A 25,386-nucleotide genomic window follows, 5' to 3' on the forward strand; every position below is an offset into this window, starting at 1 on the left:
TTCCGAAACTTATGTATCATGTATTTGATAAATAAACATGTTTCTACAGTAAAAAAAAATAATAATAATGTCGTATAATAAATGAATACAATGTTAACTGAAGAGTGTACTTTTCATTTCTAATTTCTTTTTGATTGTGTACTTCATGTTTGCATTTACAAAAAAACTCGGGGAAAAAACTTTAAAAATAGAATAAAAAACCATTTATTTTACATCAATTTAAAATATGCTAAAAAATTAATGAATAAATAAATAAGTAAATAGAATAAATAAATAATTTAAAGTCATTCATAATACTGGTCATTCTAAAACAGACTATATGTTACCTGTAATTAATTTCTTTTGATTTCTCTCTCCCCTAACCTGTACACCATTCCCACCGTGCCAAAACCAGTCACCTGTATATATTTCAGAATTTTGGCTAAGTGGGAAGACACCGTCTAAAGGATGTACCCTTGGTGAGGTTCGAAAGAAATTGAAACAATTTTAAGATTTTTGTTTCTTGTTAAACAATGTTAAAAGATTAACAAATATAAGTAAATGAATATTACGTCCTCTATATATGGCCACGGCATTTAACAGACACCACACGACTTTTGGATGATAATACCGCGAATTTGTGGCAACCGGAAGTGGTGTTGACCTCGAAAGGTCAAAGACCTGGATGACTACTAGGCGATAGGATACTAGACATATGCATAATATTTTATATCATTTGAGAAACAGGGAGAAGGCCACTGTTGCAACCTTACTGACACAATCGGAAACTTAAAATTCCACATCAGTTCCAAACAGAGCACAGTCGACTTTTGCATAGGCGTCAGAACCGGGGGGGGGGGGGGGCATAGCCCCCCTACCCCCTTTTTTTATACAAAGAATTGGTACTGAAAGAAGTTCGATCCCCCCCCCCCCCACAAAATAGGATATTCGGGTTTGGATAATTTTCCTCTTTTTTTGACACCAAGGCACTTGCAATTTTGACTATATTGGACTCTTAAGATGGCATTTTCGATATACATGTACTCGTACCAATAGGCAGATACTCTATTTACAGATGAAATCACTGAGTGATGCGTTAGCAATTATCTCTATTGTATATGTATTTTATGGTCTGATTGAATGAAACATATCTATCGAATTGTATCAGGCATGTAGTATCGGAAGGGGGGGGGGGGCTCCCTCCCTTTATTTCAAACATAGCCTTTAACTATTGAAAATATTCGTTGAACATCTACCCCCATCCCCACCCCACCACCACACTTTTCGTTGTAGCATATTTAATTCATGGTAATTTGGTAATGTATTAATTAAATTTAGATGTGAAAGGAAGTTTAAAGCTACCCCCCCCCCCCCCCACACACACACACAAAATAGGGTTTTCGAGTTTTGATAATCCCTCCCCATTTTTTGCTTGACAAAGTTTTTTTTTCAAGTAAACTGTCAATTTTTTTTCTTGCTGCGCCCCCAACCCCCTAACTTTCAAAAACGATACTACTTTATGATTAATTTTGTCTAATTTAAAAATAAAGTTGTCTATAAAAAAAGGGCTCATTGAAACCCTTTTCTGCTCTAGAAGGCAGTCTAATGACAGAATTGATTTGATGTATTCGATTAGGAATCCAAAAGGGAACATTAAGCAGAGACCACGAATGTTTGTCTTCCATAAATTAATCTTAGAAATGGCCTCTTTAAGTGCTCTTTGTGATACATATTACGCTGAACGTCAATTTAATAGGAAATAATTTTTGGTAACTGTTACAGTGAATGAATATAGAGAGGCTTTTTAATTGGCGTATTAGGAATGCTGTAACTCTTTATCCTCTCTAACGCTTGTAATAGACAATGCAGATTATGCTCTTTCTATTCTTTTTGGTGCCATCGACATATTCAGATATATAGGGCGTAAACTTAACATACTGTTTGCCCAAATAAGATAAGGGCCATCGTATTTTCCAATGATACCCTTGGGCAGAAAGTTCACCCGAGTAGCATTGCTCTCCTTGGTGTGTTATTCGTAGAAAAGACCCCCTTCTATGTGTCCTGCATCAAGAAGTAAGTGATGCTTTTAACGCCGACTTTAACTTTGAATTTTTAATGATGTTTACAATTTTCACAAAAAATCAACTCCTTCAGCTTGTAATTTACAATATTTTAAAAAGCAAAACTCGTTGAAATATTTTTATAAACTTATGTAGAGCAGATGAAGAGTCTCTTACATTTATGGCCCAAGGGATTCCTGTGAAAATGCAGTTCGATTCAAAAATAAACACTAATGATCGCTTCACTTAACTACACGTGTCATCTTCAGAAGAACGAACAAAAGTGTTAGAATTAAGAAATTGCTTGCGTTCTACATATTTTTTAGAAGCATTTTTTTTAATATTTAAAAAAGACCCCTCCCCCTTTATTTCAAAATTTATAAAATTCTAGGCACAATTTTGCTTTGGGTCATGTAGAAATAATAAAAAGTTTATCCTATAAAAACTTCGAAAGTGGGGATCAGTCACATATTACAGAATACTTTTTGCATTATTAAGATACCATATTAAAAATTTTAACACTCAATATACTACTTCTTTATATAAAGCATACAATTTATAAATTAAGTGTGGATAGGTTAAATTTTCTAGAAAGTTCACAAAATAAAGTAAAAAGCTGGGGACAGTTGTGCAAAGCAACATAGTATAGGCTACTTGTACGGAAAATATTAACTATGGCATTATACAAAGTAAATAATTTCTATTTTTAAAATCCTTAAAAATACCACAAATTGAAATAATTTGCGATTTTTAACTAAAGAAATACAGAGCATTAAACTACATTAAAACTTCTATTTCTATATTCATATATTTTCCGTATATCAAGGGCATAGACTCAGTGGATCATAATACTGAAGTATTAAGCTGTTTGAAAAAGTGCTAAAATCCTGGTGAAATTTTGGAAATTAATTAATAATATCTATATTTAATTTTAATGCAGTAGACCGTCAAAAATCCGGTATGCGGTCATACAAATATGACTTTAACAATTAAATAATAGATCTATTAAATACAGGATCAAAGAATTTTTCACAAACTACAATGCGTGTTGAAAGTATTCATAAACTAAAAATAGAATTTTAACTCGGTTATGCCCTTGCACAATTGAAATTAATAGGTAACCTCAATACTGCAAGTATAGTTGCTGAAATCACATGATTCCACATCAAGTCTAAATTGAAAATCTAATCGTCCTCATATGTAGTTTCTAACCATATTACATTTGTCCGAAATTAGTGAATTACTAAAAAAAATATCGCAATCCTAATAAAGAATGTATTATTGGGAATATTTCAATTGCGCACTTTAACTGCACTGCGTTAAAGACATGGGTCAAATTTAGCAAATTTAAGGTTAATAGCAAGGTTAATTTTATCATGACTTATTTCAGCACATCTGTAATTTTTGAGCAAAATGTGCTTAAAAGATATCTAAAATTTGTTCTAAAAATATCACTTGAAACCTTCATTGAATATTCCTTTGATATATTAGCGTGAAAAATTCTTGGATTAAAAATATGATTTCAATATAGGGAATAATTTGTTTGTTGTTTAACGTCCCTCTCGAGAATTTTTCACTCATATGGAGACGCCACCCTTGTCGGTGGAGAGCTGCAAATTTTGTCCTATACTCGGCACTTACGGCCATTGAGCAGTGAGGGATCTTTTTCGTGCCAGCAGCTACTGCGACACGGGAACCTCGGTTTATACTGTCTCATCCGAAGGACCGGTCTCCACATCCCACAGTGGGATTCGAACCCGCGACGTAAGGATCAACTCCTTACTTCGCGACTCTAGAGCAGACGCTCTAACCACTGCGCCACGCGGACGGCCATAATCAAATAGATCAGTAGATTTTGAGCATTAAATTTTCTTTTTTATAATCCCTCCACCACAAGAAGTCACGCATTAAATTTATTTCTATCCGATTTTTGAGCATTTTTTAAAATTGGATGTATTATACTTTGCAATGTTTTATTCAAATATGTCATAAAATTCAATTGTAGTTTTAATGTAAGGTTTGACCAAACTTTTGTTTTTTCCAAAAGCTGATCTTAAAATATAAAGTCGAGAAAAGTATGGTCTTCACTCTTGTAGTCTTGAAATTAATGGCAATGTTTTTAAATATTTATTTCAATAAATTCATTGAATGAATCAAACAAAAAACTAGGCAAGGATCCATGGTAAATTTTGAAAACTCCATGAAAAACTACAATTAATAAAGTACATATAATCACAAGTTTATCCCTTTTCTTAGCGTGTATTACGTCAAAGTTCATAGCTTGTTATTGCTGTTAATTCGATACAATTAACCAATAAAGCATGATATGAGATTTTGTCAAATTTAGCTTTGTCAAAATTATTTTATTAAAGTTATGTTCATTAGAGCAGAATAAATAAGATTAATAATTTTGAAGTCTTCCGTTTGTTTCCTGTACAAATATAAATTACTATTTAAATTGTCTACTGCTTAAAATTACATATCGTATTTGTTATGGATCACCATTTACAATAGAAATTCAGAAGTGGTCCTTGTGGACTATTTTTATGTCCTACTGATCCCTTTTGTGACCGCCCTATCGCAGAATGATCAGAATCTTGAAACGACGATGCTTGCATATAAATATTTAGTTAGCTAAGCATGAATTCATTTCTTTTTTCACACGGAGATTTATTTCTATCCTTTTAAGACTTAGTGCTCTTCACATAAATAATTAAAATAAGTCAAATAAACAGTCTATCAGGTATTGACAATAAACCTCGAAATCTTGTATGAAGTGTTTTGTAGCCTTGTTCAAAGACTGTTCCTTAATATTTGCAAGACTGTATGCTAGGGAGAGTAAAAGAAGAAAGAACACTTTAAGATTTTTTTTATGTGTCTTATTTTCAGATCATTAAATGAATTATTCCAGTCATCACATTCCTCAATCACTCGATTTGAAGAGGTATAATCATAAATGTATATAGGTGTAGCTTCTTTAACTTTTATTTGATTTCTACTGTGCTCAGATTCAATGAATAAATTAATGTGCAATTGATATTAAAGTAAAATACATTATACAATATGTTTGTGTTTACTAATCAGTTAATAAAATCGTAACTATATCCCATTTGGACGGTGTACTGCAGATTTATTTCAACCAGACTTGCTTCATGAAATATTTATATGAACAATGAAAGAAGTATCTTACCAAGTTTGTTTGGTGTATGAGCTTTGCAAGATTTCTACATTGATTGATGCGAACAAGACATGCATAAAATCACAGGTACACAAATCTATTCAGTAGACTCGACAACCAGTGATTGATAATCCGAAAAAAAGATTTTAAAGTCACTTTGATATTGCAAATTCATTCTTCCCCATTCTGATAATCAAGGAAAAAGTGAAAATCGACTGACGAGATTTGAAATTCTACATGCAGGTTAATGGATGAAGAGTTTCAAAAGTACCTAAACACACTATGAATTAGGTGTCATTAATTTCTGTAGGACAACTTGAGTTTTTCTTATGATGAAATGAGCGCGAAATTCAGTGTTCACAATGATGATTTATCACTCGGGAATTCATCTACCGTCGATACAGAGGGGTGACTAATCGCTTTCCGTATGCAATATGCCAACCTTGTTGGCGTTTGTTTGGAGTTGGATTCCAGGAGTTCATTCTTGTCATTGCAAAAGGTGTTGCACGTTTTGTGATTATATAATTTGGCTTCGAATTCGAATATTCTTGAAGGTCCTCCATTGGGTTTCGCTTGCCGTAAGCTATGGACCATCCCGGTGAAGCTCTTTTACCATACGATATTGCCCAGCCTTGACCCCTTTTCTGTGAATCCTTGTTGGCGTTATGAAGATTTTTACTGTATATTCCTTGGATCAAGTTTAACAGTGTGTCGTCTGCATCCCTTTGAAATTCCCTGTCCGCTGATATTGAAAACCCATACGAACCTGAAATACATGTTCAAAATATGGTCAAGACATCCTTAAATTCATTTTAAGTTGTATGTCCCTAAACAAAATGAAGAAATGATAACAAAACAATTGCCTGATTTTATTGCATGATAGTAAGAATATAGCGATATCCCGTGTTGCCCTAAATGACATTTTGTAAAACCGAAGTCTTTCTCCAAAAAGGACTAATCTAATGGATTTTTAAGTTCATTTATATGATTAAAAAACAAGAGAAATCCTTTCCCTCATCAAATTGTTGACTTCCACTTACAACTAATACCAGTCATCAGTTTGAACAAATACCGAAGTTTAATTTTTTTTTTTTTTTTCAGAAAGGATAAAGGTAAAATACAATGAAAGTTTTATGCATATAAGCACGATGAAGATACAACCACTCAGTCAAATCAGACTCAGTATATATATGCTTTAACGTTAGGATACACGTTTCATCAAAGAATACTATGTATGAGATACAATGTCATGCTCTTTTGGAAGATAGGAAACAAGATACAATAGCTTTGCAAGAAATTAATCAGACAAATTTGCAACGAGAAATCGGGCGGTAATCATTGTATCTGTTAATAAATGTCTTTTGTCTACTCTCGGTCTCCATTACTGAGCAGTCATTATTGTCACTAGTCTTTTTTTTTCGTACAAAAATCTTGTGAAGCGGGATACTGTTCTCCTTTATTGATTAATTTTAAATGCTGGAAAATTAAATTTATTGCATTGTCACGTTGAAGAATATTCTGAAGGATAAAGTTTAAAATGCACTCACTTAGCAAAATATATGTACTTGTTTATTATACTGAAGACAAACATCACTGATTAAATTTTGAAACAAAGTAAACCTACAAGACACATCCTTTCTTTAATGATTTAGTTAAATCGACATATCAAAAATGGCACGTGTAATAAAACATAACATCAGAAGACACAATTGTAATATCTCGATTAACTATTTTCACAGAGTTCCCCCCTAGTATTCTGAAACCTCTATCAAGAAGGCATACTCGTGGAAAAAATGGTTTAGGTAAAAGACCGAACAATCGCAAAGAATGACGTACAAGCTTAAAGACGGCGACATACCCCCACGCCGAGATAATATATTTCTCAATTTTCGAAGTTTATAGAAAAAATATTTTTGAAAATTAAAAAAAAACTCACATGATTCGAGCTCTCTCCAAAGCTAACAGTTAGGGGTAAAAAAAATCATGGCGCTTTGGTCTCAAAAATGTACATGGCAGACTAGCTTACATAAGAGTTTATTTAAGCATATCATTTTTTAAAATAGAAAGGTTGAATTTTTCTATAAATTGCGTTTTTGAAACATAAAATTAAAACATATTTTATTTTCATTTTCCTGTCACTTGAAGGTTTGTGTAGGATAGAGACTTGATCATTCGTGTTCGAAATTCATATTTTATGAAAATGGACTATGATAGACCCAGTTTACACTGGCAACATTTAAAAAAAATTATCAATCAATAAGTAATTCAATAAAATAAAGGAATCATATGTTAAAGACGATATTTTTTCAAAAGTACAACTTTTCTTCGAACTTTAAAAATTGAAAAATTGTCTCAGAGCGGGGGGTTGTCCATATACGCCATCATCTTTTAAGTGAACCTTAATATACACAATAATGAATTTTCTGGTCTAGAGGTTTACACTACTATTATATCAAGGTTGCATATTATGTCCTTCATAAATTGTTTTTTTCAAAAAATGCTTAAATTAAAAAATGGTAAACTAAGTCAAATTGTAAAATTAAGTTGAATCTCACTCAAATCCAAATAGTAGTACATTGAGATGTACTCTTAGTCTGATTAGATCAGTCCACAGGCCTTTGGATCGCTTAAATCTGACTTTAAAAAATTGGGGTGAATAAAAAAGATAAAAGGTATTTTTTTTAACACCTTAATTTTTTTCAAAGCGATCTAAGGGCCTGTGGATTAGCCAAGTAGAATAAAACAATAACAGTTGAATAATTTAAAAATCGGTATTTTGGTTTTTGTTTCCTAATTCAATAACAATAGGGGGTGTACATGTATATCTTAACGGCTGTTCACAAGTTACAGATACACAAACTTTGAAGTTTACATGTACCTAGCAAAATAGAAAAAAAATGACATGCCAAAGTTCAACAACTGAAAAAATGAGCAATATCCTTTTCTTATTTAATATAAAATAGAGTATTTTAATTAAAATGTGTAATAAATATGCAAAGCTTCTTTGGAATATGACATGAAGTTGGACACGTGATCATGGGCGTTATAGTAGATTTGATCACGAACAAACTTCATGTCAAATCTCAATAAAACTATAAAAAATTATATTTTATTTATTATATTGATAAGCGACGCGAGCTTAATAGACTTAAGTGTAAGGACATAGAAAATTCGAATTGAAATCTGTATATTCGTCAAGCAATTTTTTATTTGAAACCTTCCCAGAATTCTTACACTACCGTGCAGTTTGCTTTCCGTAAGCAAGAAAGTCTTATCACGTGATCGACTTCATGTAATCAAAAACTGAATATCGATTTCGTTAGTATTGGTTATTCATTAAAACACATTGGCAAATTTTAAATAATCAATGTTTAAAATAGAAAGCTGTTAGCGTTAACGTTACATATTACACAAACTACAATGTGTGTACTATCCATTCCAAGGGGCATGAAAAAAAAAACATGACCTTCTAATTTTAGTTCAGCAATAAAAAAAATAACATTCTATTTCTTTACTAATCCAACATAGAATGTGCTAATCAATCACTGAAAAATTTCAATAATGTGGAATTAAAATTGTTGAAGATAGAATATATAAAGATACGGCAATTACCGTTTGGGCAGTACGGACGGAGTTGAACGGTTACTAGACCTGAAGTAGTAAAAACACATTTTATGGCACTTAAATCGTTTGCCTGTTTTCATTCGAACGGAAATTCTTTTTACACATTAAAGTCAAAATCCTTAAGCGAAATCATATCTTCCAGCAACATACCAAAGGGATTTTTTAATACATATTTTGGAATACATGTTTTTATAGCAGGTGACGTCTAGGTGCAAAAGACATAGGGACAGTAATTCTATCCAACCAAATTGAGATAGAGTATAAATTGTCATGTTCCCAAGACATAATCTTTGTTTATGAATCGTAAATTAACGACTCTTAAATTGTCACTTTTCTTTGTTAATCTTTTAATACAGATCATGTTCAAAAGAATAGATATTGGAAATGTGATTACAAACAGATAATGAACACGATGAGCTTTCCCACTCATATTTTATTGTTGCAAACAACACCTAAATCAAAATCGTCAACTATAACCCAGCTTATTTATCAATATTTATGATTTATTTAGTGCGCTTTGGGTGCCTGGGTGTCAAGACAAAAGAAATTAATTTTGATACTTCCATTCAAAAAAGTAGAAAATCGAACACTTTTTGTGCGAAATATTACATTCATTAGGTTTATCAAAGGCAATGGATGGACATACGTTGTACCAGATATTTGGTCCCTATTATGTACGAGGGCGATAAATCTGGAAACCAGAGTTATTCTCGAATGCTAAATGGGATGTCAATCAAGACTGATTACAGAGAGAGAGAATTAAAGCGGTGTTTCGCAGCTCGTAATCTCGATCAACAGCACAGAATCACACATCCTGTAAATCAATCTATTGGATTGTACATTATCCGGTTTAAATTGTAAAAACTACAGGTTTTATTTCCAAATAAATCATCCCTAAGAAACTCAAGTTCATGAGAATCCACGCATTTGTCACATAAAAACAGAATGCCGTCGATTTCTCAATTAACTTCATTAAGAGATTTTGACAAAGTCCTTGCGCAAACTGTTCAATTCGCTTACAGTGCACCTTAAACTTTGAACAAGTACAGAACTAAAAAATCTGTCCAATGCGTTTTAAGGAACGTTATTCAATCAAAAACCAAGCTAAGAACCGCCTAAATTTTTTTTTAAAAGATGAATCGTGGATAAAAGGTGTTACTATAATGAACATGGGTCAGGGTGGTAGGCATCTCCCTACACATGCCCCCCCCCCCCCCCCCTCTGGATCTATTTTTGAAATTGCATTCTTTAATATACAATTATGAAGAGCGTCATACATATTGTGTCAATAATATTAAATGAATTGCGACTTCCTCCCCTGAAATAAAAATGGACGAAATCCCTCATTTTATATGTGTTGTTTGCTTTTCTACATTCACCGAAATATTAAGTAGACAAAAGGTTTCCGATATTTTGTTATCGTAAGACGTATTCAATAATTAACATTATCTATCTGCAGGTTGCATAAACAATTCGTTGCAAAAAGTTGTAGCTCAAACATAATTTACTTCATTCTTGTTCCACTCATTGGTCAAATGTTACACAACGTGACCAACAGTCATTATCGACACAAATTGAACTTGATATCAGACTGGCTGAACATGTGATTAATAGTTGTCAATCATAAAAATACAAAACATGTACGACAAGATTAGATGAATGCCCAAATATAAAATCATTTAAAAAACATTCGACAAAATGTGTGCGGGAAGTTACCAAGGGAAAAATTTTTTTTTTCTCATTCTTAATGTTTTGCTTTCAAATTATCTTAGATTAAAGATTCCTTGGTGTTACAAATTTCAGGGATTCTGAAACAATGCCAAAAGGCAAAATATATTACCTTTCGGTCCTTTTTACAGAAACCGAAAGAAAAGAGCAATCGCATAGTATGAAGATATTCATTTATTTTAATTATTCTTGATTACTACAGGGTTAAGAGAACAAACCTAATTACTTAAAGGTTCACTGACCCTCTGATAAAAAAGATAACTCTTACTGGGATTTACAACTTTTACTTGTTTCCTCTTTAAATTATTCAAGTTCGTCAACTTTATACAAGCTACGGTATGAAGAAATTGTGAATATTTCAGTTATAAGAAGATGGGCGTGTTTGGCTCGTAATCTGGAGGAATCTTATTTACAAATCATTCATAGTTTAAATCTTCAAGTATAAAACAGGCGTCTGGTCGGCTGAGCAGACGTCACAAAACGCTACACAGATAGGAAAATTTATATTACATTGAAATACATAGTCAAAAATATAATAGTTAAATCTTGATTATCTGAACATTATGTTTCTTATGTAACATTTCACTTATTAAAAAAAAAAATCAGCTATAAGATTTTAGAACATAGTTAATTGGAATTGTACTAAATTTTCAGTGGGTGTTAGGAGAATTGCTTTTGATTTCGGTGCAACAGATTCAAAATTTTACTTTATTTTGAAATTCTAAAAAATAATTAAATAAAGTCAAGGTTTTTGATTTCAAAGAACAGTGTTGCCATGGTTACTAAAAGTAGAAATTTCTGTGAAATACTTTCAAAATGCTACTCCTCCTACAGTTCTGGTCTGATTTCAAAATAGCTTAGCACAGAAGTTGAATACACTAAGATACGTAATTCTATGTATCAGTTTTTGATTTCGATGAACTGTGTTGATTGGTTATTAAAAGTAGAATTTTTTGTGAAGTACTTTCACAACGCTACTCCTCCTACAGTTTTGGTCTGATTTTAATATAACGTGGCATGCAAGTAGACTATACTAAGATACATGATTGTCTTTATCATTCTTTGATTTTCATGAATGATGTTGCCATGGTAAATAAAATCGAAATTTCTGTAAAATTCTTCAAAATAGGCTACTCCTTCTACAGTTTAAGTCTGATTGCAATCTTGCCACAAAAGAGAGTAGATCAAGGATCATTATTCTATTTATTGGTGTTGCAAAGTTTCAAGTCCAACTGCTACTTTTCTCTTCCTTTGTTATAATTACAACCAGCAGAGCTACAGTTTCGACAGAGACTGGTTTGGGGTAAAGTTCATTTTTTTTTATGGTCTCTGGGTCTTCTCTCCATTTTTTACTTTTTTTTTGCGTTTCTTCGAGTTAAAATGTATGTTTTAAAATCATGGAGAGATGACCTAGATATTATCATTTTTACACACTTTTTAAAAATTTTGCTATCATAGCAGATTTTATAGAAAAAAGGTGTGTAAAAATGTTACAATTTGTACCAGTACCAAATAGCTCGTCTTTTTATATTTCAAGGCTTATTTTAAATAGCAAATCAAAACAGAATATCGGGATAATATTTCCCTTTCCTGTATCACAGGACGATTTATCAATAGAATGCTTAAATATTATGAAATAGTGCACTAGATTCCTGCGGAATCCAAATCAAAACTGCCATTGTTATTTAGCCGATAAAGATTTCCCTAAAGGAAGCAAATTTTTAATTCAAATATAAACAATTTCATCATATCTAAAAGTTTAATCATTATTAATAGAACAAAATTTTCATGAGTGAATAGAAGAATGATGAAGCTGCAACAAAAGACGCTTAAGCTATTGATACAAAAGATAATTACATGTGATTTGGGAAAAAAATATTTTGCATTCATTTCAACAATTCATCACATGTACGACGTATCAGTATTATCAATTTGTTTCTTTTTTTTTTCTTTCTTTTTTTTAATCACTGACTAGATTGTAACTGAGATATTTTAATTTTGCACTTCTTCCCTATATATATATATATATATATATATATATATATATATATATATATATATATATATATATATATATATATATATATATATAATTAAGGTCTTCCGTTTCAGACGGAAGACCTTATAGTGATTCTACTGTTTCTTTTTATTATTATTTTTTTTTTCCCCTTTTCTTGTCGGAGCGTTTTCTCAGAGATGGCTGGACGGATTTTCTTGAAATTTTCAGGGATGATAGAGAATGAAAATACCCCTAGGCGTTTTTTTCATTTTTTCAAAATTCACTTCCGGTCGTCAGATATGTCCGATTTCCGTTTTTTTCAAAAATATTTTGTCCCAGTCATATCTCAGAAAAGGTAAGAGATTAAGACACCAAACCTATACGGTTAATAGATCTTGAGGAGTAGGCAAAACCATTTGGGTTAAGAGCGTCAGCCGTCACTTCCGGTCGTCACAGGAAGTGATCAAAGAAATCGAAATTTTCAACTTTTCTTTTTTGATTTTTTTCTTTCATTACATTGTTGCATCTTATTTGTAGATTCGAAATATGTTAGTCTTACCGGAACCAAAAACGTCAACTTCCGGCTATAAGTGAAAAACTGCATAATTTGAGTATTTTACTTTCCCATAAATATTTTTTATACATAATGTATTTGAACTGATTTTTGAATATGTTATCAAGACTGCAAATGTCTAGAGTAACGTCAAATATCTTTGTAAAATTCACTTCCGGTCGCGCGTTTAAATGTCCGCAAAATGAGAACTTGTCCGAGTGAGATCTCAGAAACGGTAAGAGATTTAGACACCAAACTGATAAGAGTATTAAACCTTGAGAAGTAGACAAAACAATTTGGCTTAAGAGCGTCAGTCGTCACTTCCGGTCGTCACAGGAAGTGATCAAAGAAATCGAAAATTTCAAATTTTCTCTTTTGAAATAAGACTTGCATCATATAATTGTATCTTTTTCACAGTTACGAGATGTCTTGGTTCCACCGGAAACAAAAAACGACAACTTTCGGTTTTAAGAGAAAAACTACATAATAGGGGTTTTGAATTTCCCCCAACATATCGCTTATAGATAGAGTTCTTTAAATGATTTTTATATATGTTATTGAGACTGCAGTTGTCTAGATTGACATGAAATATCTTAATAAAATTCACTTCCGGTCGCGTGTTTTCTTGTCCACAAAATGAAAAGTTATTTCAGCGAGATCTCGGAAACGGCATGAAAGTAAAACACCAAACTTGTAGGAGTAATAAAACTTGGTGAGAAGGCAAAACACATAGGGTTAAAAGCGTCAGCCGTCATTTCCGGTCATCACAGGAAGTGATCGAAGAAATCGAAAATTTCAACTTTTCTTTTTAAAATTAAAATTTTCATCACTTTATTGCTTCCCTTTCGCTGTTTTAAAATATGTTAAATTCCACCGGAAAAAAACTTTAAACTTCCGGTTTTAAAAGATAAACTACGTTATTTCGTGGTTTAGCTTTCTCATAAATATCACTTATAGATAAGTAATTGAAATGTTTTTTTTTTTTTTTTTTTTTTTTTTTTTTTTTTTACATATGCTGTAGATACTGCAAAAGTCAAGAGAAAATTCAGAGATTTTTATTCAGTTCACTTCCGGTCGTGTGTTTTCTTGTCCTCAAAATTAGAATTTGTTCTCACAATTGTTCGGCAACAGTAAAAGACTGAACTCTAAAACTTTCAGGACTTATAGTCAGTCATCAGTTCATTTGCTTGGTGTAAAAATCGTGTGTCGTCATTACTTCCGGTCGTGAGAGGAAACGAAGCAAAAAAGTATATTTTAAGTTATTTGGTTTCTACATAAGTTTTAGGCTAATACCGACGTTGGAAAAGACATGTTCATGCAAACAGGAAGTCGTATAACGGAAGACCTTCTCATTACTAGTAATGAGTTTCTAGTTGTTATTATTATTATTGTGTGAGTACTAGCAGAAGTTATAACAATGTGGTAGACGATCTCCCCAATTTACCCACTGAACTTTTTTGTAAATAAAAATCAGTTATTTCACAGAAACATGACAATATTGTATTAGGAAATGACCAGAAGCTGTTGTATGCTGGGATCGAATACTGTCAATTTGGATTTACACCCTGTGTTTCTCGTTTTTTATAACTTCGTTTTAGTCCATTTATCTTTAGTTAACTATTTTCACAAATAAAAATTATGTATCACTTGTATAAGCTACAAGGGAATGAAGATTTAAGTTTCCTATCGATATAAATCGAAAAAAAAAACAACAACTAAATACATGTACTACAATTAGCTAAATGTATGTGGAGAAAGGTCAAGTTAATAGACTTATTTAAGTATACTGTTTTGATTTTTTACAACTGGTTTATGAAGAATTTATACATTTTGTTTTTGAGACTCCTAATTTTCATGTACTTTTTTTATTTGTAGTATAATTGTATCGAAATTATTATGTATGGGAGTAAGCAATGCATTATAACCCATGAGGTTTGATTAGTTAACTCCCTGAAGTCTACACCTTCTTTAGTCAGTCTCAGAATATTTCGCGGCAAGGGGAAAAAACATTTATAAAAAACATGACATGGGTTTAGAGCTATTTATATTTATTAATCATCTAATTCTGGTTATAACGCGGTATTTGATTGGATAAAAAATTTACTTTATATCGTATAAATTGGGTTGCCACCGTCACAATGACTTGTGTTAAACACATATCGATCTGCATCATGTTACATTTACATTTTCTACAATTTAAAATCAATTTTTAAGAGCAATCATCTTTTTTTCTTACATTAAATGAATGAAGATTAAATCTATGAGGAATGAATTTAAATCTACTCAATTTATACAGTATAAACTGGGTTGGAACAGTTTACGCTTTTTTTTTTTTTTTTTTATAATCCGCTTCGCGGTTTATAAAGCGTAAACAGCCTCTACCCAGTTTATACCGTATAAATTGGGTAGCTATCAAATTTATTCCTTAAATAACTTTTTTTTTCCAACCCAAGGTAGGTTTTGTCGATGGGGATCTTTTTTAATACCCCGTTCCATTAAAAGATCGACATGCTTGACAAAGCGTTCTTGCTTATCAACAAAAATGTAGTGTAAGTAATTACATATGTATTCTCTTTAGAATTCATAAGGAAATGAACTACGACACCTTTCGACTGCATTATTCCATAAAGCGATATAGCACTTCATCATGTAAGTTCACGAACATTTTGTAAAATTTTAATTCCTCTTTGTACATCGATCACGGTAGCCTAGTAGGCGTTCTCTTCGTAATCAGAGGCCCGGTCCCACGCCGCGTTAAACCTACACGAGGGTTTATGTACGAGTGGCCCACCGATCCTTAAAAGTAATGGAACCAAGGCCCCAAAGGGGCTGAGTCTCCATGCCTTTCAAGGAATGGAGCGCTACGAGTATATTGTCCTGCTGAAAATCCACTGTTTTAAATGCTTGTAATTATGTTTATCAACATATAACTACAGACATTTTTTCATAAGATACACGGTAAATAGATGTTTACATTTAATGTATAAGTAGTTATACAGAGAGAACGGCGTCAAAAGTATTATGTAGTTACTATAATCCACACTCCCTCAATAGCATCGATTGCATAGTGGGATGAGTGTCCGACCACATAAGTTCTTGCCCCGGTAGAGGCACGGGAAGGAGTTGTTCAATACCGTTTTCAACGTAAACTCGAATTCTTCATTCATGAAAAGTAATGGAGCATTCAAACAAGAGTGGCGCCACAGATGGATTTTGATTTTTAAACATAGGTAGTGACTGTTCCCGTCACTGGAAGTAAAAGTCACGGGCCTTTTCGGATCAGACCTTAAAACCGAGATCACGATAGGCGTTGGCACGATAAAAAACTCTCACTGCTCAATGGCCCTAACTCCGAGATTACATGTACATCTACATTTGAAGCCCTTTACTATACGAGTGAAAAAATCTCCAATGAGACGTGAAACAACATAATCAATCCTATAATTGGAAATGTAAACATTATAATTATAAATACTTGAGGAGGAAGGCACGCAGCAGTCATTATATATAAACGTTTTGGTATTTGTTTTGCGAAATTGATGAATTCAAAGTACGGTAACCATGACTTCGATCATACATTTTGCAGGATTCATATATAAATAACATTATATATTTTTGAAGAAATTATTATACATTGGATGGATGGATGGAAGGTTCTCCTCTCTTATCACGTTAAATAAAATTAATGGGAACAAATTGAATTCGGCATTAGGATTGAATTCATTTTAAACTGTTTAGAGTTTGAATATATACATAGAGAGAGAGAGGAGAGAGATTGTACATTTTATGTTACATTCTCCTGGAAATATTTTCATAAGTGTAACGCGCTTACTTTCATTACATGTTTGTAGGCAACTCGAGCTTGTCCTGACGATAACCAGTTGTTCAGTAGAAAAATCGTTATTTAAAAGGGATAGAGATAATTAGTTGTGAAAAGGTTAAAAGAAATTTTGTTGTTGCTGTTTAACAGACAATTACAATGTAATACAAGATGTACAATAAAAGTATAAATGAAATTTAGACAGTACTTTCTTATATAAATTGAAGTTAAGGCTGACTTTCTCTGCACTAAAATTGTAAGACATTCGTTTTCCCCGAACTGTTTATAACTTTTTATCTATTTAATATAAAGGATTCACTTCACAAAATTCAATTAGACAACGAATTGTATCATTTTACAAAAAAAGTATGTATGATTATTAATTGATATCAAATACAATGAATATTTTCCTCTACAAAAATTTAGAATTGTTCAATTCAAATTTGTATATGGCAAAGTCTAAAATTCTGTAGAGGACAATATTTTCCTGATTATAATTAGATATTAATGCAGCCATGTGCTAAGAAATTTCTGCAATGTACAACGAATTCCCATTGCCCTGTGTTGATATTTGCAAACTACTGACGAGTCGATATCTCATATTTACTGAATCGAACCATACTGTTTTTCCTCGGATCACATTTGATCTGTTGTCACCTTGATCCGTTTAGTCCACTGAACCTACTTATTCTGCTAACAGGCTATCTGATATGCGTTACATGCAGTCGTTTTCTCGTAATTTTCAGTATCAGTGAAGAGATATGTGCATCGAAGGACCAATAATTTAGCGTTATCTAGACAAGGAATACCCGACTAAAAATACAATTATCGCCTTTTTTCGTGCAGTCTTTTAATATAAACTACATTGTAATCAGAATCTGACACTAAAACCTACATTCAATACAGGTACATGTCCTTACGAGATACCCATTAAATACAATTACCAGCTTTTTATATACATGTATTTTATATAGATAAACTATACTGCAATCATAAACGGCACTAAAACCTAAATTTCAGGAAATTCCAGTCCATGGAAATAGAAAAATAAATCACTTGAGTATGTTCTTGTTCTGTTAAAAAAACCCACAGGGATCAGAAACTAGTATAAAAACTTGTACATGTATTTCAGGTGCATGTGCTTATGAGTATACGATCTAAAACACGTGCAAATTTGTACAAAATAATAATAAAATAAAATGAAATTAAAAGTTGAGTAATTCGAGGCACCTTTCAATCTTTTGTATGGAAATTCTTGCAAATAATTTTTTTTCCTATGCATATACCTTATAAAATTATATCTTTAACTTACCTTGTATTACAATGAAAGAAATAAAAATCACAGCCACTGACATAAGGTAACAGTTTTTGTTTAGTTCCATCACCCTCTTTCTTTTGAGTTTCTTCTTCCAATAAAAACAAAACCCTCTCGAAAGCTCGGGAAAGAGGCCCCCAACTAGTACAGCAGTTGATTAAGTACACGTAAAATCCTAACTATCACAAAGAAGCCTTTGAATGGACATAAAAGACTAAAATCTGTAATATATGCACCTCTTTCGATTTTCTTTCGATGACCGTTCAACAAGAAGAAAATTATGTCGTTGTTATGATGTCCTGACCGTTAAATACAATATAGGTTGTCTACTTCTCAGAGAAATATAAAATAATTGTCGTCTCTTTGCGTTGCAGGCTCTCTTGCCAATCGGATATTGTGATGGAGTCAAACGTAATCAGCATAGGTTCAAGACGATTGGTTTTTATAAGAACGCGCGCATCTCAAACCCGTCCCCTTTTTTACCCGTGTTGTTGGTGGGTAATTAACAGGAGGGAAAGACAATGTGCACGGTGATTAAGTTTCGATCGGTCGTTGATAGATTTAGTGGGAGGCGAGGATCCTCTTCGTCATAGTGTTCATGATAAATTCGAAATTTATGACTGTTTCTCATCATAACCTAATAGGTGCAACAAAAGCAATTTGTGGCTTGATTGTCGTTAATATCGCAATACTGGTAAACTAGTTAGGGCTTGGGTTTTCCTCGATTGACATCTACTAAATATGGGATACAGAATTCAGTATTTTACAAAGAGACACTTGCATTGATTAGGTTGCATGTACTTTATGTACAAATATTTCATCTTGTTTTTAGGCAAAAAATGACAGCATGTTTAGCAGTGCGACAATTTTTATCTTTCACTCAACTACATAATTATATAATATCCTAACACAGTCCCATGATAAATATACATAATGATTTTCGATAATTAAAATATTGCTGCTTATTAACCACTTCAACCACCTTTGTTTCTTCTCTATTATTCTGGTATTTAAGTACAAAGGTTTCTCCCAAAAGTATTTTTATACCCCCGCTCCGAAGGGAAAGTGGGGGTGGGTGGGTGGGTTACTGTCTCTCTGTCCGTAACAAATTTTCGTTGCAATTTTCTCAGCAACTACTCATCGCAGATGCTTGAAATTTTAGCACACTCTTTGTTTAAGCATGCCATATGGTGGGATTTGTGTTTGTACAAATCCGAGTTCAACTTCCCGTTTATCCGTGGTTCTGTCTGTACCAAATGTCTGTTGTAGTTTTCTCAGCAACTAGATTGCTGATGCTTGAAATTTTAGCACACTCTTTTTTTAGGCATGTCACATAGTGGGATTCATTTTTTATATGAATCCAATGTCAACTTCCTGTATATCTGTGCGTCTGTCCACACCACATTTTCTTCGCTGCCTTCTCAGCAACTACTCACCGCAGATGCTTGAAATTTTAGTACACTTTGTTTAGGCATACCAGCTGTCCCACAAGTGGAACTTCCAGGGTTTGATAATTTTCGACCTTACCCAGTGGTAAGTATGATTCGTACTAAAAATTTGCTTGACATAAACAAGAAGGGAAAGCCAAACATGTTATGAATATGCACTACATATTGAAGTGTATCTTGAATCAGTTAATATATCTTTAAGTGGTTTTATACCAAAAATATAATTAGAATGATCATTGACAGAAGAATAATGAAATGGAAAAGTAAAGATAACGGAATAGTGATCGATCTCGATATAAATTTACAAGCAGTAGTAAACTGTGAGCCTGGCATTAAACACGGACGTTCAGAAATTTCAGGTAAGATCAAGTGCCTATGAGGAGAAAGCAACCTCTGTTGACCGGTCAAACCTACCGTGAGCCCTTATGTATTGATCAGGTACACATGTAGATGATCAATTCAACTTGCATACTTTCTATATTTATTGATGTCCTTCCAACTTGTCTGCTTCTATCAAAAACAAAAATTGATGTAAAGCAAATTACAGCAAAAGGAACAGGTGTCCAAGACAGATAAGAAAGAGTGGCATTTCAATAAGTTTATAATTGAGTTTTCAGATGAAACAAACGGTATTGTTACGAAAGTGACTTGGAGATCCTAATGAAGTCAAATATGTTTCTATGGTATGTAGTACTTAAAATCCTAATAGTTTTTAATGGTGATTCGATGCGGATAATGTTTGGGGAAAGTTGCCACTGTTGTTATAAATATGTTACATGCATACAAACTTTTAAAGATTATTTGGCTGACAAGTTTGGTGATGATACTATGTTCCAGCTATCCCGGTATGGTTTTAATATGCAGACATACACGGGTAATTCTAAACTGGAATTTCGTAACTTACGTTTGAACTTCCAGGGCTTGATAATTCTCGACCTACCCCAGTGGTAAGTATGATTCGGACAAAAAAATAGGTTTGACAGACACAAGAAGGGAAAGCCAAACATTTTATGAGTATGCACTACATATTTTATTTGAAAATTGAAATATTTATTGTGAGAATTATTCAATGGATTTTTGCACATAAAAGTAGGTTGAACAAGATGTGTTTGTGAAACACTGATGCCCCCGTATGGCTTCTTATGGCGAAGGTTAAAGTTTCTCAAATGCAAGTCAAAATGCAGGCCAAAAGATAATGAATGTTGGTACCCAAAGAAAGGTCTTGTCTCGAGGAATATACCTGAGAAATTTGAAAGTCCTAGCTGCAACTGTTCAAAAGTTATGGCGAAGGTTAAAGTTTTTTTAAAAGTAAGTAAAACGTCAAGGCCAAGGTCAAAGTTGTTGGTATCCAAAGGAAGGTCTTGTCACAAGGATAACATATGTGAAGTATGAAAGCCCTAGCACCAACCATTCAAAAGTTATGACCAAGGTTCAAGTTTTTCGAAAGTACGTCAAACTCCTATCTCAAGGTCAAAGTGGTTTGTATCCAAAGGAAGGTCTTGTCACAAGGATTACATAAGTGAATTATGAAAGCCCTAGCACCAACCATTCAAAAGTTATGGCCAAGGTTAAAGTTTTTCAAAAGTAGGTCAAACTCCTAGGTCAAGGTCAAAAGGTCAAAGTTGTTGGTATCCAAAGGAAGGTCTTGTCACCTGGATTACATATGTGAAGTATGAAAGCCCGAACTCCAACCATTCAAAAGTTATGGCCAAGGTTAAAGTTTTCCCAAGTAGGTTAAACTCCTAGGTCAAGGTCAAAGGGTCAAACAGGTTGATATCCAGAGAAAGGTCTTGTCACAAGGAATACACATGTGAAGTTTGAAACCCCAAGCACCAACTGATCAAAAGTTATGGCCAAGGTTAAAGTTTTTCAAAAGTAGGTCAAACTCCAAGGTCAGGGTCAAAGTTGTTGGTATCCAAAGAAAGGTTTTGTCACAAAGAATACACATGTGAAGTTTGAAACCCCAAGCACCAACTGTTCAGAAGTTATGGCCAGGGTTAAAGTCTCAGAAAAGTTTGCAAAAGTGGGTCAAGCTCCAAGGTCATAAGGTCAAATATGATGGTACCCAAAGAAAGGTTTTGTCACAAGGAATACACATGTGAAATCTGAAAGCCATAGCTTCAACCAATCAAAAGTTATGGGCAAGGTTAAAGTTTTTGTGGACAAACAGACAGACGGACGGACAGGGCAAAAACTATATGCCCCCGAATCTTCGATTTCTGGGGCATAAAATCTTAAAATTGCACCATCAATGAAAGGGGGAGAGTTGAATTTAAAATGAAGCAACAGAAAAAAATTATTATTAAGAAATATCTTTCGATCCTGGAGCAAAAAAAGATCGATACACTGAAGAGCATTTTTTATGCCCCCGTAATCAAAGATTCGGGGGGTATATAGTTTTTGCCCTGTCCATCCGTCTGCATGTCTGTTTATCCACAAAAACTTTATCATTGCCCATAACTTTTGATTGGTTGAGACTATGACTTTCGTATTTCACTTGTGTATTATTTGTGACAAGAGTTTGACCCAGTTTTGCAAAACTAAAACCGACCTTAACCTTGGTCATTACTTTTGAACAATTGATGTTATAGCTTTCATACTTCACATGTGTAATCCTTGTGACAAGAACTTCCTTGGAATACCATTAACTTTGACCTTGGAGTTTGACCTACTTTTGTAAAAAAAAAAACTTTAACCTTGGCCATTACGTTTGAAGAGTTGGACCTAGAGCTTTCATGCTTCAAATGTGTAATCCTTGTGACAAGACCTTCCTTTGATACCAACAACTTTGACTCCTTGACCTTGGAGTTTAACCTTCTTTTGGAAAATTTTAATCTTGGCCATAACTTTGAACAGTTGGTGCTAGGGCTTTCATACTTCACATGTGTATTTCTTGTGAGAAGACTTTCCTTTAGATATCAACAATTTTAACCCATTGACCTTGACCTCGGAGTTTGAACAACTTTTGAAAAATTTTAACCTTGGCCATAACTTTTGAACAGTTGGTGCTAGGGCTTTCATATTTCACGTGTATTTCTTATGAGAAGGCCTTTCCTTGGGCACCATCTATTTTGACCTTGATATTTTACTTACTTTGAAAAAATACCTTTTCCATATCTATTCAGTGGTTGCTGTTAAGGCTTTCATATGTCACAGGACATGTATATTCCTCGAGACAAGACCTTATTTTGGGTAGCAACATACTTGATTTGCATTTGAGAAAGTTTAACTTTCACTTTAAGTTGCCATACGGGGGCATCAGTGTTTCACAAACACACTTTGTTTATAATTATCTTAAAAATTATGTACAATGAAGTACATGATTATGTTGATTGAATACATACGAGGGTTGTTCAGAAAGTTCGTGAACTTCTGTCATAACTTTATCACTTGACGTCTTATAATATTCAAACTTGGTAGAAATGTTTTAACGATAAATTCAAATGATGTGTATTGAAAATTTATTAAATATCGTGATTAATTTCAAACTTATCCAGAATTAAAAACTGCAAAAATCAGACCGCGGAGCAGGTCAAAATTTAGTAATTTACAAACAATACACTAAATAATGTCTGTAGTCATATTCTCTGTAAAATGGAGCAAAACCGAAAAAAAATCCTAGACGTTTAAATTAAGAACCGTTACATCGATTCATTTTCCAAATTATGGCTTAATACTTTGCTTTGTTCAGAAGAAATCAATTTCATAAGATAGGTAGTCCTCATTGAAAACGACAAAAAAGATGACGTTGTAGAACGTCACGGAGCAGCAGTTAACGATACAATTATGTTTTACTCGGGAAAACTCCTGAATAAACTCTGAGAATGCTGGAGGAAGCAGGAAATATAACAAAAGCGAGTCGTGCAATCTAAACAAAAACTTTAAAAAGTTGGAACGTCATGGAGAGACATAGGCGCTTCACAGTTGCTGATCTTGTGAAAGCACAGTTATGGTCAGATGACACGTTCCTCAATAATATATAATTTTTCCCAAGAATTTGTCATTGAAGTATTGCTACTAAAACAAGTTTCCTCACAAAATATTGAGGTATACCTTACCAGGCATTTGTGCAAGATAGCAGATGATGGAGTTTTCTATTGGAAATCTCTTGATTTCAATTTTTGGTTATCTTTTTTTAAAAGACATTTTGTAAACAGTTGAAAAATCACGAGATAATGATAATTATGAATAATTTTTAAAATATTATGAAGAAATATAAAACAGATATTTGAGGAATGTGTCGTCTGACCTTAAGCGGTAAAATAAATTAAAACATTTACAAACGAAATTATGCATCTGGAACAATTGTTAGAAAAATAAATTTCAAGTGAAAGAAAAAGGTTTTTAATGATTGGGTATTGGGCTATATAGTGTGAAATGTATAGGAAGAATATTTTTGAGAAACTCTTTGCGCTATGTTTTTGACGTTACATTGTTGTCAAGAATGCTCCGTGGTTACAAAACATGTTGATTTAAAAATTAAGTAACGTGATTTCTATCAAATCACATGGAATGAAACACTTCAACAAAATAAATATTTTTACATATGATAATGTGTCCATTTTATATTTCTTAAAAATAGTATAACGAAGATTTACATCGTCCACGAACTTTTCGAACAACCCTAGTATATATGAGAGGTTGGGTGTGTTATTTTTATTGATTCGTTTTTAGCTTTTGTTTTCTTTTTGATGTACGGATTGTTTTCTCCTGATACAGTTATAATCTTAACGTTTCAATATTTTTGCGGAAAGGGGGAGGGGGGTAAAAAGTTTATTGAAAAAACCTTGTGAAAATTCAGCCAGCTTGTTGCTGTAAATTAACTTTTTCCCTAGTGAAAACTGTATTAATTCATCAAAAAAGGTGTAACTGCGAGTTTAAATGACTATCTGAAATTTACATCTATTTTTAAATATACTAGGCAAAAATTAATTTTTACTCCAGTATCATGGTTGTTATTTATGGTGATCGTGCTGGTTAAGCACGAGAAGAAGATAATTCTTCTGCAGTTTTACGTGTTAAATTTCTTAATCATATGTGGAAAAGATCACAGTTCTGCTACAATGGTGTAAATAATACATTTCCAGAAAAAAAAGATATATATATATATATTATACAATGCTACTATGTTACCGTTGTGTATACATTTTTGTAAAGCTTCATCAGATTTTAAATGAAAGCGCTAAAGCTTTACGGATGACTTTTATGTTTCTTTATATATATATATATATATATATATATATATATATATATATATATATATATATATATATATATATATATGGGCTCTAATTGGCTACTAATTTTGTCGTCTTGGTACCCAAAATGTTTGATTGGCACCAAAAATTTTCTACAACTCGCCAAATAAACGACCATTTTAATGGCGATCCTCAAATTCCGAAACAATAAACATTTTCAATAATGTTTTTTTCTACAGACAGGAAAACGAAGTTTTTAAAGTAGAAAACTTTAAAAAAAAAAAAAAATGCCTGGCGACTAAAAATTGGCGATTATTACTTTTTTGGATAAGGAGCCAGCTACCGCCTTAAATTTTAGAAGTCACTTAGAGGCCTGAGATATAGATATATATATATATAAATATATATATATATATAAAGAGAAATAAAATTATACGGGGTTTATTTGGCAACATCATTCGTCGAAATGGAAAAAAATCTTATA

The 25,386-nt window shown here is 32.7% G+C and overlaps 1 protein-coding gene across 1 annotated transcript; it reads right to left on the reverse strand.

Annotated features, from left to right (window-relative positions):
• Positions 1–5,148: 5,148 nt before the first annotated feature.
• LOC133178955 (uncharacterized) lies at positions 5,149–18,722 on the reverse strand. Its single transcript, XM_061313617.1, has 2 exons — positions 18,254–18,722; positions 5,149–5,983 (listed from the first exon to the last, which is right to left on the reverse strand). Exons 1-2 carry the CDS (start codon positions 18,321–18,323, stop codon positions 5,607–5,609), a joined length of 447 nt encoding a protein of 148 aa, XP_061169601.1. The 5' UTR covers positions 18,324–18,722; the 3' UTR covers positions 5,149–5,606.
• Positions 18,723–25,386: the final 6,664 nt, after the last annotated feature.

The sequence above is a fragment of the Saccostrea echinata genome, unplaced genomic scaffold, assembly GCF_033153115.1.
Source record: "Saccostrea echinata isolate AGI-Se365-2 ecotype Australia unplaced genomic scaffold, CSIRO_AGI_Sech_v1 ptg000001l, whole genome shotgun sequence".
NCBI lineage: Eukaryota > Metazoa > Mollusca > Bivalvia > Ostreida > Ostreidae > Saccostrea > Saccostrea echinata.